General features: G+C 47.5%; 1 protein-coding gene across 2 annotated transcripts in view; it reads right to left on the reverse strand.

Moving 5' to 3' along the window:
* Window positions 1-18,474, reverse strand: part of PHIP (PHIP subunit of CUL4-Ring ligase complex) — a 2,330,659-nt gene that overhangs the window by 1,126,915 nt on the left and 1,185,270 nt on the right. For both annotated transcript variants that reach the window (XM_086926531.1, XM_086926532.1), the window contains exon 24: window positions 3,262-3,381. In XM_086926531.1, coding sequence (XP_086782657.1) covers window positions 3,262-3,381 — 120 coding nt within the window. The remainder of the gene's footprint in view (window positions 1-3,261; window positions 3,382-18,474) is intronic.

Here is an 18,474-nt window from a genome sequence, read left to right on the forward strand (position 1 = left end):
TACACCCCCTTTCCTTTGTCCAGTTTCAGGCCAGAGCTGGGGCTGGAGTGCCCCAGCAACCGGTTTGAACTGGGGTATGCATGAAGCACTTAGTGTGCTCCAGGCAGTGTCTCAATCTATTCAGCCCTCCCAGTCCCAATACACATCCTCCTGTCTGGGGTGGTGCTCGCACCTCTCAAAGCAGGAAACCTATTGTCCAAACCTCAGTGACTGGAAGGACTCCCGGCAGCAGGAGGTCAGACTTGTGTCTGTGGCAGCAGCATCCATTTTGTGATGCTGGGGCTCTGGTTAACTTTAACCGGGATCGTTGGACTTACAAGTCTTCTCCCTCTAGAAGGGTGGAATGCTACCCCCGTCTCCTCAATTGGCGAGGGGGTAGTATTCCAAAGCGTATGACACCTTACACGACATGTTTGGATAAAGCCAAACCAAAGTTAGCATCTAACCGCGAGGATTATAATGCACTTAAGAGTATATGGTATGGCGATATCATAGAACAGCTATAAGGACATGGTTCCGAAAGCTGCAGACAGGCTCAGCTCATGCTAGAGCACCATCTCACACATAACCAAGCACTCTGCCTTCAGGATTGTTAAGGCCTGCCATAGGATTGACTTATAGGTTACTATGTGCCTATATGTAAGTAGGTATAGGAATACTACACCTAAGCAAGGGGTGATTACACAACCTTTTCCCAGCTGAGTGATCAGCCAGTTGTGTCTATTTGAGTGGCCAGCCAGGGGTGGTATAATACATGCTGCAGCCCCTGGTAGGCCTTGGTTACACCTATGCTCTGAGTACCTATGGTACACTTCTACAGGGGCTGACAAGGGGAACCAACTCCCAATTGTGGATGTACCTAGAGTACATGGTGTGAATTTAGAGTGAGTGCATCTGTGCTGTGGGTCTGATTAGCAGGCCCACAGCCATATCTAAGTCGAAAACCAATAAAGCAAAGCAAAAAGTGGGGGTGACCATAGGAAGCAGACCCTACTCTCCTACAGTGTAGACAAATCTTCTTGGTAGTAATGCTCCTGTATATCCTCTTCTTCATCCTCCTCCTGACATTTTATTTGTAATTCGGATGGATGGCGTGCAATCCCAAAGGGAACTTCATCATCTCCATCATCCTCATCAGATTCCTCTTCTTCCACATATGATAAAATCTGCGAAGGTAGCAGTGGAGAAATATTGGAGTAGTCTTGCCTATGATAGATTTTTATCTGAAAATGAGTATATGCTATAGGTGAAGCATGAGACACCTGAGGTATAGAAGGCCAGGGTCTTGCAGGCAGAGTCTTGGTGATTATTGGACTCTTTGCTGGAATGGCCGTCGACGAGCTCGTCGTCGACGGACTCGTCGTCGATGGGAATGTAGTAGACGGTGGTACTGTAGGTGGACTTGTCGTCGACAGGGATGTTGTCGACAGGGATGTTGTCGACAGGGATGTTGTCGACAGGGCCGTCGTCGATGGAATCTTCGTCGACTAGGCTGTCGTCGATGAGGCAGTCGTCGGCAGGCTCTTCTTAGATGATCCAGTCGTCGACAGGATCTTCATCGACGATGATTTTGATGTCGATGGAGCTTTTGACGACGATGACTTTGTCGACGATGGAACTGTCGATGGAATGGTCGTCGACGATGATTTTGAAGAGACTAAAGAAATATCTTTAGCCCCTGAAGATTTTTGAGGAAACCTTGGCTGACACAATAGGTGAAGTAATTGCAGGGGTAGACACTGTAGCCTTAGAGCTTGAGGTGCTAGAAGTCACAGAGACTGTGTGAGAAGACACCAGAGAAACAGTTTTTGTCTGGCTTTACTCACAGTTTTAGATGAAGATCCTGAAGGTGGAGAAGCTGGAGATTCAAGAGGAGGAGAGGATAACCTCCTTGAGGGTTCTGAAGCTCTATGAGAGGATTTGTGTTGTTTTTTCCTCTCAGGAGAAGAGCTATCCCTGGATCTGGCTCTTTTGCTGGATGTAGAAGCTCTGTCCTCATCATCTGTGGAAGATGATTTGAGCCAAAGAAGAACCCTTGCGTCCCTGTCCCTGATGGTCTTGGTAGAGAAGTTGCGGCAAATACTGCAATCCTTCACAATGTGATTGGGATGCAGGCAGTAGATGCAGTCCTTATGCTGATCATCTACATGGACACTCTTTTTATCATAGGTCCTGCAGGTACTTGAAAAGGGCTTCCTTCTCAGACATTCTGAAGAAACAGTTGAAAACTGAGTAGGCACTCAGGGAGACTCCCTTCCACACGACGTGCGGTAAAAATCTGCCCCTGCTGGGAAGGTTCTAGAAGGTGCTGACAGATGATTGGTTGAACACCTTTTTCAGTTCTTTTCATATAATGAGGTAGATAGGCTGCTTAGTTTTGGGCCTTTTGGGGCCTATAGTCTTGTCTGCCTACTACAGATTATTCTAAGGCACTGCTTTTGAATATATAATTACCGTGGAACTCCCGCCACGGCGACGGGGAATGATTCAGGCATGTGAATCTATGAAAGATACCCCAATACTGGATAACTGCCCTATCTGGCAATATTAGGTAGAACCCCTTAGATCTCCAGGCCATGGTGTGTAATCTCAAGGAGACTAGTCCCAGAAGGCCATTCTAAATTACAACTAGATGTCATGTGTTTAAAATCACCTTCCTCTTGATCACCGTGGTAGAATAATTCGAGATTTCAGACCTAAGAAGTCCATATATGCTTCACTGGGGACAACCAAAGTCTGGAATAAACAATGGATGGTGTCATTTACTCAATGAACAGAGAACAACAAATTATTTTCAAGTTAAAAATTAGCATGATTATCCTGTTATTCTGATCCTAACGGAAATACAAATTTTCCTTTAAGTTGGTTAAATAATAACTGGAGTGATAGTACAGTTTTTCTAAATTTGGGAAACCCCCATGACTTTGCTTATGTAAGGTCATGGCCAACTGCAAACCGTATGCGGAATCAACAAAATTGTCCAATTTTAATTAAGGCTCCATTAGATTTTAGAAAATCATAAAAGCATGTTTTGACCCCGATTGTTTGTTTAAGTTGAATGCATATTAGAATTCCACAAACGTTTTACAATATCACACTTACAATTGGCAGAGAATATCACTAGGCTTGGAAGAAACGTTCTGCAAAAAATGTATTTGAGCAATTTCTATTAAGAATTAGTGTATATTAATGCATAGCACAAACAACTGAAAATGGATATGCAAGAAACACACAAAATGGAAAGAAAACGAGATAATGCACCTCATCACCCATTTGTGGTACAAAAGGACAGCGTCGAGGGACAGTATCTGTAATCCAGTCGGAAGGCAGCCATTCTTCCATGTTGAGACCTCTTTCTGACAATTCACCAACAGGCAACGTCTGAGGATAAGAACATTTGTTAACAAAGAAAAATAAAAGAACAAAACAAACGTAAAACCAAGTAGCAAAACAACACTTGGTAATTAGTGAAAATAATTTTGCCAAGGTGCGTTAAGCATTAATATATATGCAACATGGAAATGTTTCCACAATGATTTTTTTTTCTTTTTAATTAAACAAAAGGATGCCATGCCACTAATAATTTCTTTAGAGCATTTACCTTTTGAAAAGTAGGAATAAGGCAGAGTGGAGGATCATCTGGATTACTGTCATGTCACTTGAAAAGCATGGGAAGTCACCAGGGCATACCTCAAAAGGACATCCAAGGGTGTTCCAATGATGGGTTTACTATGTGAAATCAGGTTTTCCAAATGTATTTCTCTCCACCTTGGTTATCTCAAACTAGTTGAAAAAAAATGGACTAGTCATATGTTGGATAAGCTCACGGTAATGAGACAAGACATCTCTCACTAGACATGGGTGCAAAGCATGAGCCAGAATTTAGCATTAGTCATAAGAAAAGGAATATTGCTTGCTATGCATCTTGGCACCTAGCCACTGACTTCCTCTTTGAGAATGATTATGGAAAGAATTTGGGCTCCATGTGAAAGACAGAGCCACTTCCCTGCTGTACTGAAAGGATTGGGAAGACAAAATGGAGGGTCTATGGAAGAATGAAGATATCTAGCAACTCTTCTGTTGACCACCAGAGGCAAGCGGATCTGGTAACAAGTGACATAATTTGGGTCCATGAGTGCTTCATGAAACGGAGGTAGTGGCTGACCTGTAGTGCCGAAAATTGAAAGATCTCAGAAAATTATGCCCAACCACTGTCTCTCGTAAAGAAAGTTTCAGGACTTCTGTCACTGTCTTAATGACAGAGGAAAGCAATAAAAATCATGATTAGGAAGACAAGGTAAGGTCAGCTTCATGTGAGGCACCCAACCTAATAGTATCTATATATTTGCCTAGCAGCAATTTTTCCATTTCGCTACCCTCATACCTGGTGGAAGAAAAAACAGAGGAATTCCAGGTCATCAGATAGAGAGGTAGCCAAGGATTCCATGCTTGTGAACATCTGGGGCTAAGGAGATACTAAATCAGATGCTGATCCTAAAAATTGACCAGCTCTCTTCAAGTCTGAGGGCAAGAACTGCTCAATCAAACAAAAGTGTGTGGACTACTCCAAAAGCACCAACTCCTTCAGTGGTGTAATCTTTTGTGTACTGCAAGTGGAACCAGTTCTTACAACACTTCATCATTTCAGCTGGTGGGGTAAAGTCTATATCTAAATGAAGCTGATCCAGGTTCATTGATGCGGGGAATAAAGCCACTTTTACTTTGTGACTTACATCCTTCTTAAACCATAGCCTTCTGCATGGCAACTGCTAACATGTCGTACTTCTCATTGGTGCAAGAGCCTGGAAGGCAGACAACATGGCAATCATTCCAGCCCTTCTTCCCAGCACAGAAGGGCCATTTGATTGCACAAACAATTAGCCTGCTTCCAATTGTCTTTAACTATTTACATTCCAATCTCTACGAAGGACTAACAAAAGTAAATTATCTTTGTTCAGCTGCAGCTTGCTTACTAAGGTTGATGCTCCTAAGCCTAATGCAATCAATGAGGCTCTAGTGCCTAGGAGCTTGGACAGCTGGATTTCTGCAACTCAAGGGAAAACAATTAAGAAATTGTCATCAATGAGCAGAGGGGTGCCTTACATGGCTCTGTGCTGTCATTTTTGGAAGCAGGCAAAAGCCGATCTGGCAGCTAGCACTGCTTGGCAGGTACTGATATGAGAAAATGTTTTTGGTTCAAGTCTGTGCCATGAAGAAATCTGCATGAAGAATTAAAATTGTGTAGTCAAACCAGAGGAAAATAATTACATCTTTTTACACCTCTCCAGACAGCATTTTCCAAAGATCAATATGCAGGAATGTTCCCTCTTTCCACAGACTGGGAATCCTTGCAAAAATAAGATGCATAACAGTATTATATTACATACTATTAAATCTAGGATATACACTGCCTTCTACAGACTGAAAACCAGATGATGAGGTGGAGCAAGGTCAAACTGCAGTGGGTGCAGCAGGTGGAGACGCCGAAAATCGGAAAGCCGTACCGCAGCCGCTGCCGCACCCGCACCGGCAGCAAGGGAAAGCAAGGGAAAGCGGCGGCTGTCGGCATCAGCATTGTCATCGGAAAGCTGAAAGCCGTACCGCAACCGCACCCGCACCGGCAGCAGGGGAAGCGGTGGCTGTCGGCAACAGCATTGTCATTGGCAAAAATCGGCAAATACCGGTCTCGGCACCAGGGGCACTTCTCGCACTTCAGGGCTGAGCCAGTTCAGTTTATAAACTTTATTCGATTGTTTAAAAAAACATCATAAAAGTATACAACTTAAAACATTACATATGCGTGATTATGTTATAAAAATACAACCCCTGGGTAAAGGGGACTACAAACAGGGCTGAGCCGCCGCTGCCTCAACTCAGCGCGGCAGCCTATGTTTGTTTATGGCTCCAGCCGGTGTTTGTGCTGGTGTTTGTGCGTGCGCCTGAGCCCCGCCTCAACCACCCACCCACAGGACCGGGAGCAACTGGCAGAGCGCGGTGAGTGGTGCACGGTGTGTGGCGAGTTCCTGGGCTCCAGAATCAAAACTTTCCTGCAAGCCGCTTTCTGGCCCATTCTTTCTTTATTTGAATCACGCGAGTCGGAGACAGCGCATAAAGGCGCTCTCCTCGCGTTTGAAAATTGTGGCCAACGTTTGCCTGCAAGCCGCTTCCTGGGCCATTCTATAACTATTGAAAATATGCGAGTCGGAGACAGGGCATAAGGGGCTCTCCTCGTGTGCTTCACTGCAACTTTGCATTTATTACAACCCGCTTTCATGGCTGTTTGTGTTTAGAAGCGAGTCAGCGCAGGAAGGTGCTCCCCTCGTGTCATTATTCCGCAGTAATCCTCTCTTGTACACAGCTCCCCAGGGCACTTTCTGTGTTTAAGGCTCTATTAAATACAACTGGGAATTGTCCTGTAGCTGGAGCAGCAGTGTTCGATACTGTACTATTTCAAGTATATATAGATTATTACCCTTGAGGTATCTGAGCTCTGGTGATGGTTAAGAATACTCAGAATTACCAAAGGAAGGCAGACGTTCTTGACCAGACCTGTGAGGCAACAGGATTTCACGTTTTTGTTTCTCCTTTTCTCTCTTTTCCCTTGGGTGTTCCTTCTCCCGGAGTGTGACCTCTACATTGCGAAGGGACTGGGGGATGCGGTGAGACTGGCTGGGAGCTCAGCCGGAGAGAGGAGCCCAGTGATTTGCTATCTGGAGTTGGGCAGAGTAGAGCACAAGTACGCTACATTTTATCCTCCATTTCCATCTACATAAACTTGTGCATAAAATCCACCACATCACCCGGCTCATCCGATTTGGATATTCAGATTAGTGCCCTCAGGCCCCTATCCATCATCCCCCAACGGTTGCTGTTCGCAGTGCCCGGCCCATTGCCATTTGCCCTGTCTGTCTCATATTGGAGGTTTTGCCAATAACGGCAATTGTGTGTTGGTTACTTACAAGAGGGGGCAAAGACCATCAAAGAGCAACATAGGAATAACAGGTCCTGTTTGGGGGGGCGTGAGGATCCTCTAACTCTTTAATCCTTAATCATAACTTAATCTTCATCTACTACGTTGTTAAAACCCATTGAGCTTACTGAAGTTACATTAAGGTGCTGGTTAACGATGAGATCAGGTCTCCAACGCGTTGCTCCACCGAAGTTAAAACAGCATCAGAGACTTGATGCTTCAACTAAAGCAGGATCAAAGTCCTAAATAAGATGGAAAAGATGAGAGGGCTATTACATCAAGGGACTGCTTGACTGAATCAGCTGAGCTGAGTATATCACCAATATCCACCGCAGCCCCTGGGAAGATGCAGAAGATTTCCAACGTCGACGCTCAACTGTCAATTAAGAGTTACTTTTTTAAGTACCATACCCAAAAGCAAAATAGAATTCAAATTAAGAAGGATAACGGCAAATCTGGCGTTGAGTGTAGATCATCTTTATTTACTTCTCTTGTATCGTCACCAGGTTTAAATAGTGCTCAACTGGGGGAAGACCTTGAGCCTAAATCTGCCTCGTCCCTTCCAAGGCCCCACGATGAGCCGATCTCTCTGGTTCCAAACCTAATTGTTGGCTCTTCATCCCCATTGAAAGATTCTAAAACTATTTTGGGTCGAATTAAGGCGTCGGAAGTGAGTAGCCCTAAGGAAAAGCTTCCAAAGCCGGTTAAAGACACACAAGACCCAGCGCTTAACCAGTCGGAAAACTTACCAGTGTACACCGGAAAGTTGCAGACGCAGGCACAAATTCACCGTCCTAATACGGTGGATCAGCAAACTGACCAGCCTACTGATTTAATTGTGGTGGAGAATCAACAAAATCTAGGAACGGAAGAGGCGAACAAAAGATCTATAGAGAGTGGAACTGGTGTCTGCTCGGTAATTGAAATTTCTTCGGGTTCGAATCACAATGTCAGTGATGGAGCCCTAGAGGCTGATTATAATGTTTTTAAGCCACTTTTTAAGCCACTTATTAAGGGTGGCGGCGATGACTTAGTATTAAGCCCGATTGATCATCTTTCCCCAACTGGGGAGGCTCGTCCTATCAATCTGGATAAATCCAGTATAATTTTGGAAAATAGCTTTTGTATCAATAAGTCTGTATTGATTGCAGATGCGGCTAGTAGGAGCAATAATGTTAAGTTGGATATTAATGAGCATTGTAATTTCTTTAACTCCGCAGATCTGTCTTTTCTAACAAAGTTTCATGGAAATTTTCAGGTAAAACCAGACACCTTGGAAAATAATGTTAGTAATTCAGAACATGGAGTATGGGATTGTTTGCTTAATACAATGGATTCTATAACAAAAGCTCTTAATTTCCATTCTGATAAGTTAGACATTCAGGTAGACATTCTAAATACTTTATCAACACACGTTGTAGGAATTGACGCGAAGATTCTTCAACTAACTAATTTGATTTCTAAAGTTCAAGCTGATAAAGAAAATCAGTTAATAGCCTGCACATGTGCCCAATTGATTGATAAAATCTCTGATCTGCCATCAATTGTTGGTTCTATGGTCCATGAAGTAAAATTATTATCCGGTAGGGAAGATGGGAGGAATGAAGAATTAAGAAATACTGGAACTATAGAAAAAAATCCTCTGGTCCTTGTACCTTTAGAGTCATCTCACTCCCCTAAATTAAAGATAAATCGGGAGTCAAATACGAGCAGCTCAACAGTAACGAATATGCTACTTACCAGTATGCTTCTGTTCTTGGCATGTAGGGCTGCTGACATTCATATCTTGTGCATAGATCGCCGCCTAGTGTTGGGTCCGGATGATCGCACATTGTTGTCCTGGAAAAGTCGAGAAGTATCACGAGATAGGTGGCTCCTGCCCTGGACTACAGTGCGCATGGGCATCAACTCCATCCTCCGATTGTTTTTAGCCATTGTGGCCAAGATGGAGTGAGACTAAGTGAACGATGACCATGCTAGAAGTATACGTGAATTCTGCAGCTGCTACAGGCGCCGGGGAGGAGGGCGGGCGATATGAATGTCAGCAGCCCTACATGCCAAGAACAGATGCATACTGGTAAGTAGCATATTCGGTTTGAGGCATGTGGGCTGCTGAATTCATATCTTGTGCATAGAATACATAGCTGTCCCTCCATTACCGGCGGCCGCCTGTGACAGCTGCAGCAGTATGGAAAAGTGTTTTTAGAACAGCCTGCCCTACAGCTGCCTGCTGTTTGGAGTGCACATCAAGACAGTAATGTTTTGTAAATGTGTGTGTGGTAGACCATGTGACTGCTCTACATATGTCCATGGAGGCCCCTAACTTTCGAGTGGAGTGGGCCCGTGGTGGAATAGTGAGAGTGCGCTTGGCTTTCAAATAGCAGATCTGAATACATTTAACTATCCACCTGGCTATGCCAGCCTTGGAAATGGGGTTACCTTTGTGTTGTGGAGCAAAGGCAACAAAGAGTTGTTTAGTCTTCCTAAAATCTTTGGTCCTATCAATGTAATACATTAGGGCCCTTTTGACATCAAGTGTGTGGAGCATTCTCTCCGCCAGTGACTCTGGATTTTGGAAGAACACGGGTAGTTCTATAGTCTGGTTGATATGGAACTGAGACACTACCTTAGGAAGGAATTTAGGATTAGTGCGAAGCACCACCCTGTTAGAATGAATTTGAATAAAAGGCTCTTGGATAGTTAGTGCCTGGAGTTCACTAACTCGTCGCAGCGACGTAATCGCTAAAAGGAAAGCCACTTTCCATGTCAAGAATTGAATCTCGCAGGAGTGCAGTGGTTCAAAAGGGGGACCCATCAGCCGGGTGAGGACCACATTGAGGTTCCACTCCGGAGCTGGTGGAGTCCGCGGAGGAATGACTCGTTTGAGTCCTTCCAGGAAGGCTTTAATGGCAGGTACCCTGAAGAGTGAGAGGTGCTGCCTGTTTTGGAGATAAGCAGCCATTGCAGATAAATGTATGCGAATGGAAGCATAGGCTAGATTACATTTGTACAGATGTAAAAGATAACAAATGATGTTTTGAATAGATGCATCTAGCGGGTTAATGTTGTGGTCTGCGCAATAAATGACAAACCGCTTCCACTTTGCCGCATAGCATGCCCTAGTGGTGGGCTTCCTTGCCTCCCGGATGATGTCCATACAGTCAGGAGGTAAGGTGAGGTAGCCAAACTCTAAGACCTCAGGAGCCAGATCGCCAGGTTGAGCTGTTGCGGATCTGGGTGCTGAATGTCGCCATGGCTCTGCGTCAAAAGCCTGGGTGTGAGGCGCAGCCTTTAATGCGGTACCACGGACAGTTCCAGAAACATGGTGTACCATGGTTGGCGAGCCCACGTTGGAGCAACCAGGATGAGAGTCATCGAGTGCTGCTTGAGCTTGCGTGCCACCAGCGGTATTAGAGGTGCTGGGGGAAAAGCGTACGCAAATTTGCCTGACCAGTTCATCCATATCGCATTGCCTTGCGACTGTGGATGTGGAAACCTGGCGGCGAAGCTTTGGCATTTTTTGTTCTCCTTTGTGGCGAACAGGTCTATCTCTGGATGACCCCACTTATGGAAGTACGGGTGGAGTACTGATGGATGTATCTCCCACTCGTGCATTTGGTGGATGTACCTGCTGAGCAGGTCCGCCTTCTGATTGTCCTTGCCTGGGAGGTGTTCTGCCATGAGGAAGATGTTCCTCTGAATGGCCCACTTCCACATGCTCTGAGTCAGATGAGACAGCTGTGGAGAGTGTGTCCCTCCCTGCTTCTGAATGCAGTACATGGCTGTCATGTTGTCTGTCCGGATCAACACTACCTTGTTGCACAGATGTACTTTGAAGGCTTTCATTGCCATGAAGATCGCCATCAGTTCTAGAACATTGATGTGCATCTTTCGTTGCTGTTGTGTCCATAGACCCTACACAGTGTAATGGAGTACATGAGCTCCACATCCCTGGAGAGAAGCGGCCGTCGTCAGGTTGATCTGTGGCACAGGCTCCTGGAACGGTCGTCCCTTGCAAAGGCTTTGTGGATTCCACCAATGCAGAGTTTTGTATGCCCAACCGCTCACCAACACTAGGTCTTTCAACCGTCCGTGAGCCTGAGTCCACTGACGTGCTAAGCACTCCTGAAGCGGACGCATATGCAGTCTCGCGTGCGGGACTATGGAGATGCAGGAGGCCATCATGCCTATCAACTGCATGAACACTCTTGCTGGAAGTGAGTGTTGAGGTCTGAATTTCTGTATCAGCGATTGAATGCTGTTGACCCTCACTGAATTTGGCTGTGCTGTGGCTGCCAGAGTGTTTATCGTCGCACTCAGATACTGCCATATGTGGGCGGGTTGCAGGTGGGTCTTCGGGTAATTCAGTGAGAATCCCAGATCGTGAAGGAGGTGAATGGTGTGGGACATGTGGGCGGCACACTGCTGGGCTGACTTTGCCTGCATGAGCCAGTCGTCCAGATAAGGGTAGACGTGAATGTTTTGTCTCCTCAGGTGCGCTGCCACTGTCGCCAGGCACTTTGTAAACACTCTGGGTGCCGTGGTGACTCCGAAAGGCAAAACCTTGAACTGGTAATGTTGGTTTTGGATGGTGAACCGGAGGTATTTTCTGTGTGACGGGTGCAGCGGAATGTGAAAATACGCATCCTTTAGGTCCAAAGTTGCGAGGAAATCCCCTTGACTGAGCAACGGGAGTACTTGCTGCAGGGTCAACATATGGAAGTGCTCTGATAGAATGTACTGATTGAGGGGTCTGAGGTCCAGTATGGGTCTGAGGGACCCGTCCTTTTTTGGTATCAAGAAGCACAGTGAGTAAACTCATGTGCCTCTTTCTTCCACAGGTACGAGCTCGATTGCCCCTTTTTGCAACATGACGAGTACCTCCTGCGGCAATAAGTGCAAATGCTCGGCTGACATAGGACGGTGTCTTGGGGGTATGTTGGGTGGAGTGGATGTTAACTCCAGACAATAACCGTACTGTACAAGTTTTGTGACCCACCTGTCTGTGGTGATGGACTTCCAGACCGGCAAGAACTGCTGAAGTCTCCCCCCGACCGGTGTTGCGTGGTCGGGGGGCAGTGACAAGGCGTCACTGTTTGTTGTTGTTGGCAGAGGATCTGGAGTAGTTGTTTCCTCTGCCCCTGCCCTTGGTGCTGTTCCCACGATATCCACCACAAGTTTGTTTGGTGTAGGTGGATTGTGTGTTGCCCTTATAATACTACGTGGTCTGTGAGCTCTGGAAACACCTCTATTGCTGGAGCGACGAAAAGAACCACCCCATAATTGCTGGGACTGCAAGGCCCCCATGGACTTAGCAGTGTCCGTGTCCTTTTTTATCTTTTCCAAGGTGGTGTCCACCTCTGGGCCGAACAGACGATCAGGGTTAACTGTTTGATTAAGAATGGTGGTCTGTATCTCTGGCTTAAATCCCGAGATTCTAAGCCAGGCATGTCGTCTCAGCATGACACTAGTGTTGACGGCCCTGGCCGCGGTGTCAGCCGCGTCCAGTGCACACTTAATGGAAGCATTAGATATTAGTTTCCCCTCTTGGATGAGCATCTCAGCCGCCTCTTTGTATTCGTCAGGCAGATGCTGCAACAGGGTTTCCAGTGTGTCATAGTGTGCCCTGTCATACCTTGCTAGAAGTGCTTGTGTATTCGAAATGCGCCAGATATTGGCTGCTTGAGCCGCTACCCTTTTCCCTGATGCCTCAAACACCTTTGATTCTTTATCTGGGAGAGGAGCATTACCCGTTGTTTGAGAATTAGCCCTCTTCCGGGCATTTGAAACAACAAGAGAGTCTAGAGGGAGCTGTCCCTTGAAGTAAGTAGGGTCAGTAGGTGCTGGCTTATACTTCTTCTCTATCCTAGGGTTTATCACCCTGGCTCTGGTAGGCTCCTTAAAAATGGCCCCAGCATGCTTTAAGACACCTTTCAACATAGGGAGAGTTTTTACAGTCCTCTCCGAGACGGAAAAGGTGTCAAAGAGAAAGTCCTCCTCAATGGGGTCAGCATGGAGCTGGACGTCATGGTTCTTAGCCGCCCGTTCAATGAGGGCATGAAAAGCAGCAGAATCCTCAGTGGGTGACGTTTTAACCGCGTAGAGTCGAGTGTCCGGGGCAGAGTGAGGGTCACCTGGGTCAGCCTCAGCTGCCCAGGGCTCATTGACATCATCAGTGTCTGTGTAGACAGGATAGCTGTACTCATCCTCATCATCACCCTCACCAGCTTCCACGTCAGAGTAAGTGGGCGAGGCATTATGGGCATGTGGAGAGGTTGGTTCCACAAGAACAGGAGTGGAAGTGGAATCCTTTTTCTTCTTCAAAGGAATCTTGTAGGACTCCATAGGCCTTTCGGGGCAATTTTCCGTTTATGTAGGGAAAGCCTGCTCGATTTGGCATCAATAAAGTGTACACGTTTTTCCTCCAATGGAGATTGTCGATGCTTCTGGGTTGGAACCCCCGTGGTCGACTTTGGCACCGAGGGGACCGTCTTGGGCACACTCGTTCCCAACTTCGGGGCGAAAGCCTTCGGCGCCACCTTTGGCGGCAACGTGAAATGAATGGGAGTCGACCCCTGTTGAGGCTTCTCAACCGGCTTCGAGGGTGGAGCATCTTTAGGGCCGACTGTCGAGGCCTTCTCCTTGATGCGCTGTAGGGAGTCGGTCACCTTCTTGGTGAAAGCGGCGGACGGCTACACCGAGTCGCCGGGATCCTTCAAGGCACCACCAGACGTGGACTCGTGGATTGCACCGCTCTTGGCCTTATCTTGTTGGAGCGGAGTTTCGGGAGCCTTTGGATCACTGAGCCCTTTATTGGGGTCGACCTTCTTCTGCGCCGATGTACTCGACTCTACCACCTTGACTTTTGTCTTCGGCGTGGCAGACTTAGTCTTGACGCCCTTGACTTGTGTCTTCGGCTCGACCACAGCCTTGTGCTTCGTCGGCGCCGACGGCTCCGAGTGCTTGGATCCGACCAAGGTAACTTGCACTTTCGGTTTCGTGGAGGGTACCGATGCTTTCGCCTGCGTCGAGACCGCTGGTTTTGCTTTCGGTTTCGATTTCTCAAGGCACGGCTCAATAATAATGTCCGTAGCCGAGCCCGAAGGCGGGGTCGTAGAACCCATTGCAAGGTTTTGGGTAAGGCCTGCTGGCGATCCCTCGACCTGAGCCTGTTGAAGCGGTACGGCCCCAATGTCTGTTTGAGTTAGCTCTTCGCTCGAGCTATCTTCCAGGGCCCCAAAGGCCCCGTCATCGTCTCCTACCTCTTTGACGACTTCTTCGGCCTCAAACATTTCAGCGTCGTAGTCTACCTCCGACGCGGGATTCGACAAGTTTTCTTCAACTTCCCGGTCATCTCCTTCATCGTCCCCGACATTGAAGATGTCCGCAGGTGCCGGTGCAGTCTCCTGGGCCTCCTGGAGCGCAGCGCGTCGATGCTTAAGCGTCTTCTTGGATCTGAAACGGGAACAAGCCATGCAACTGGCTTCGTCATGATCCGGCGACAGACACTTGTTGCACACCGGGTGGACGTCGATGTGGGGATACTTGGAGTTGCACACGGGACATCTCTTGAACGGACTCCGGTCCATGATGATCAGTCGATAGCGTCTTCGAATGGGCCTTCCGCGTCGAGAGCACGCGGTTCTTTAGACTCCGGCTCGGGACCGAACCTGAACAAGAAGGCTCCGAACGCGAGACAATACCGACAAATAAGACTAAAGACCTTTTGGCCTTAAGAACGTTTTTTATCGATTCCGACAGAGTGAACCAATATACATCCGAACCCAATGGCGGGAAAAAAACAATCTGAGGATAGAGTCGATGCCCATGCGCACTGTAGTCCAGGGGAGGAGCCACCTATCTCGTGATACTTCAAAGACTCTTCCAGGACAACAATGTGCTATCATCCGGACCCAACACTAGGCGGCGATCTATGCACAAGATATGAATTCAGCAGCCAACATGCCTCGAACCTATGGCCACTGAAGAAACAGGAGTACCTGAAGTTTTAACAAAAAGGGCGAGAAAACGATTGAGAAAAGCTCATAACAAGGCAGCCCGGGATAAAAAAATAGTTACTGGGGTAGTAAACAATAGCGGCCCATTAAACTTGAAATCTGGTCCAGTAGCTCTCTTCCCAATTTTCAGACCTTCCATTACACCTCAAGTCAATAAAAAGGTTGTGCCATGCAGTAAAGCCGGACGTGAAGGGTCAAAGGAAGAGCCTATTCTTAATGTAGGGCCTAAAAACCAGATTCTGCCAATCCGAGAGAACAGGGTAGGGCAAGAAAAGCCAATGCAAGATCTAAACTCTTATCAGTTTAATGAAAACTTTTCCCAGAATGAGATTATCCCAGTGTAGGAGAGTGGGGTCTGCAATCCTATGGTCACCCCCGATTTTTGCTTTTTGCTTCACTGGTTTACGACTTTCCCTGGCTGTGGTGCTTGCTAATCAGACCCACAGCCTAGCTGTTCTCTCTCTCAAATTGACACACATGTACCTTAGGTGCATTTACCAATTGGTACTGGGCCACCTCATCAGTCACTGTACAGCATACCTTAGGTATCCAGGGCATAGGTGTACCCAGGGCCTACCAGGGGCTGCAGCATGTATTGTGCCACCCCTGGCTGGCCATCCAAATCTGACAACTAGCTGCACGACAGCTGGGGCAAGGTGGTGTAAACACCCTTTGCTTTAGATATAGTATTCCTATATCTAAACCTAAAATGGACACATGTATTCCTATCAGTCACTCCTATGGCAGGCCTTATCAATCCTGAAGGCAGAAGGCAGAGTGCTTGGAATTATGTGAGATGGTGCTCTGGCATGAGCTGAGCCCGTTTGCAGCTTGCGGAACCAAGTCCTAATAGCTGTTCCATGATAACGCGTACCATATACTCTTAAGTGCATTATAATCCTCGCGGTCATTTGCCAACTTTGGTATCGCTTTATCAAAACATGTCGAGTAAGGTGTCATACGAATTGAAATACTAACCCCTCGCCAATTCTGGCGACGGGGTTAGCATTCCACCCTTCTAGAGGGACACGACATGTATGTAACTTTGAACCCCAGTTAAAGTTAACTCGAGCCTCAGCATCACAAAATGGATGCTGCCACCACAGACAAGTCTGACCTCCTGCTGCTGGGAGTCCTTCCAGCGAGGAGAGCTCGGACAAAGGGTTTCCTGTCAGGGGCGGTGCTAGCACCATCCCAGACAGAGTTTTGTGTATCCCAGGTAGGCAGGGCTGAGAGGAAGGTGACTGCAAGTGGCACCCCGGTGCTCACTGTGCATATGCCGGCTCAAACCAGTTCCAGGGGCACCTCAGCCCCTGAGCTGGGGAGAGACCGGACAAAGGAGAGGGGTGTAACCACACCCCTCCTGGTCCCACCCATGGGCAGGACCTAGTCGCGTGCCAGCCCCTTTTCCTAGAATAAAGGTAGGAGCGGGCCCCCTTCCCAAATTAGATAATCTTGAATCTTGAACTACTTTCCACGAAAGGAACTCTTGACTTTCTCTGAAGACTCTCCCTTGTGGCTAAGAAGTAGCCACCATGCACCCGCAGGCACCAACTAAGCATCGCGGTTTGCTGCACGTCCATCCTCCGGATCAAGACTGACCAGCTCGACGAGACCCGGATTCCCTGGCATCTCTGACCTCTACCTGCATCATCAGCCCAGCTGAGATTCGTGGGTGTGACGAGACCTGAGGGATCGGCCATCTTCAAAACCTGCACGACGCTTCACCAGCACGACCTCCGAGGGATCCTCAAGTGAGTGTATAGGGGTTTGAGACGCCCCAACCCAGAGCCGCTCCAGCACCGAAGTCCAGCCCCCCAGCATCCACGAGATCTGCGTGGGGCCCTTCTGCTCTTTGCTGCTTGCCACGTTGTCCGGTCACTTGCCCGTTGGCTAGTGGCCCTCCTGACGACGTACCACGACGATTTCACCGCTGGTCTGGTTGCTCGCGACTGGCCCTTGCTCCCTTCCAAAGGAGGAGCACCCCGGACCCTCCTGGTCCACTCCAGACGCCATCTTGACTCCACCGCGTGGGCTTGCCTTTGCCAAGGTTTGTTGCCCCAATCTTGGATCCAGCATCGCCGACAGCACACACCCTCGTGGGACAGCTCGCACCTCCAGCCTGGTCGCCGACAACGCCTCCTGGCCCGTGTGACTGCGGAGTCCAGCGTCGCCCACTCGCCTGGTCGAGGTGACTTCATCTGGTGCCCACACAATCACTGGCTAGTGATTAAGAACTGAGTCCCCTCTGCTTTCAGGTCGTCTCCATCACCGATCCAGGCTTGGATCACACCGAACATCTTCACTGGTCGCCTGCCAGCAACTTCTTCTTTCAGGCTCCATAGACTACAACGAGGATTCCCGACATCTTTTGAACCCTATGCAGCCGCAGCCCCTGGGCTAGGTAACCCAATCATTTCGGTGCTCCAACGCAGGTTCACTATCCAAGTGTCCAGATCCTTTTTCGTTTTACGTCTACCTAGTCGGATTCGTCCGAAAACAGTAACTTTAGAAATACTAGCCTCCATAGACTTTGTCCCGCATCCCGCGTGACAGTGCACACTCTGCACCCGATCTCCCTAGGCCTCCTGCTCCTAACCTTAGAGTTCAGTAGCGTAGTCCTAGCGATCCTGAAGCCTCTGAATCGAGTTACTCACCTGCTAGTATTTCGCATTCCACTTTTAGTGTATATGGTTTTTCGTGCCCCTCGGGCATTTGTGTAAATTGTGCAACTTGAAGTATTTTCGTAAGAGTTTTGTATTGTGCTTAGCTCCCTGACTCATAAAGAATTCAGGGTAGACTTGTTATCAATAAATATACTTTATTTTCATAACAACTTGTGTGGTGTCCTTTCACTTGGTGTTCAAGGGGTATATGTGATGGTAAAACAGCTGGCTTAACACGCCCTCTAGAGTTTAGCCTAAAGACTGCTTTTGTTCACGCTACTAGGATAGCTGGTCTATAAGGTTGACTTGCAACCAATCATCAATAAGGGTCGTTTGGTATGATACACAGTGATCACTAGAATAGTGAGCACTATATATCAGGCCAACTTCTCACACCCAGTTCAAGAATTAATAGGGTCCAATAATAATAAACACATCGATTTCAAAGAAATAGGGTCCGTCTGGTCTAGAAATGATGGAGTGGTCTCAAAAGGAGAGCAATATATGGCCAATGATACAATTGTAAACCCTTCCCTTACACATAAGGATCAAATTAGTCAGGGAGCACAGCTCTGTGTACAAGACCAGAACCTGTCGCATGGAAAATTAGTAAATCCCTCCCCTTTCCATCCTAACAAGAATGAACAGGTTGAGGATTCCAGTATTCTGGCTCAACCTAAGTCAGAGCAACCTGATCGTTTAAATCGCCCGGATAACCCCATGCTGGTGACTGCTGGGAATATGGATCGATCTGATTCAGGGCCTAGGATTAATACTGATCGATCTAGTCCAGGGCTTAGGAGTAATATTGAATCCCCCA

Source organism: Lissotriton vulgaris, chromosome 6 (genome assembly GCF_964263255.1).
Source record: "Lissotriton vulgaris chromosome 6, aLisVul1.2, whole genome shotgun sequence".
Lineage (NCBI taxonomy): Eukaryota > Metazoa > Chordata > Amphibia > Caudata > Salamandridae > Lissotriton > Lissotriton vulgaris.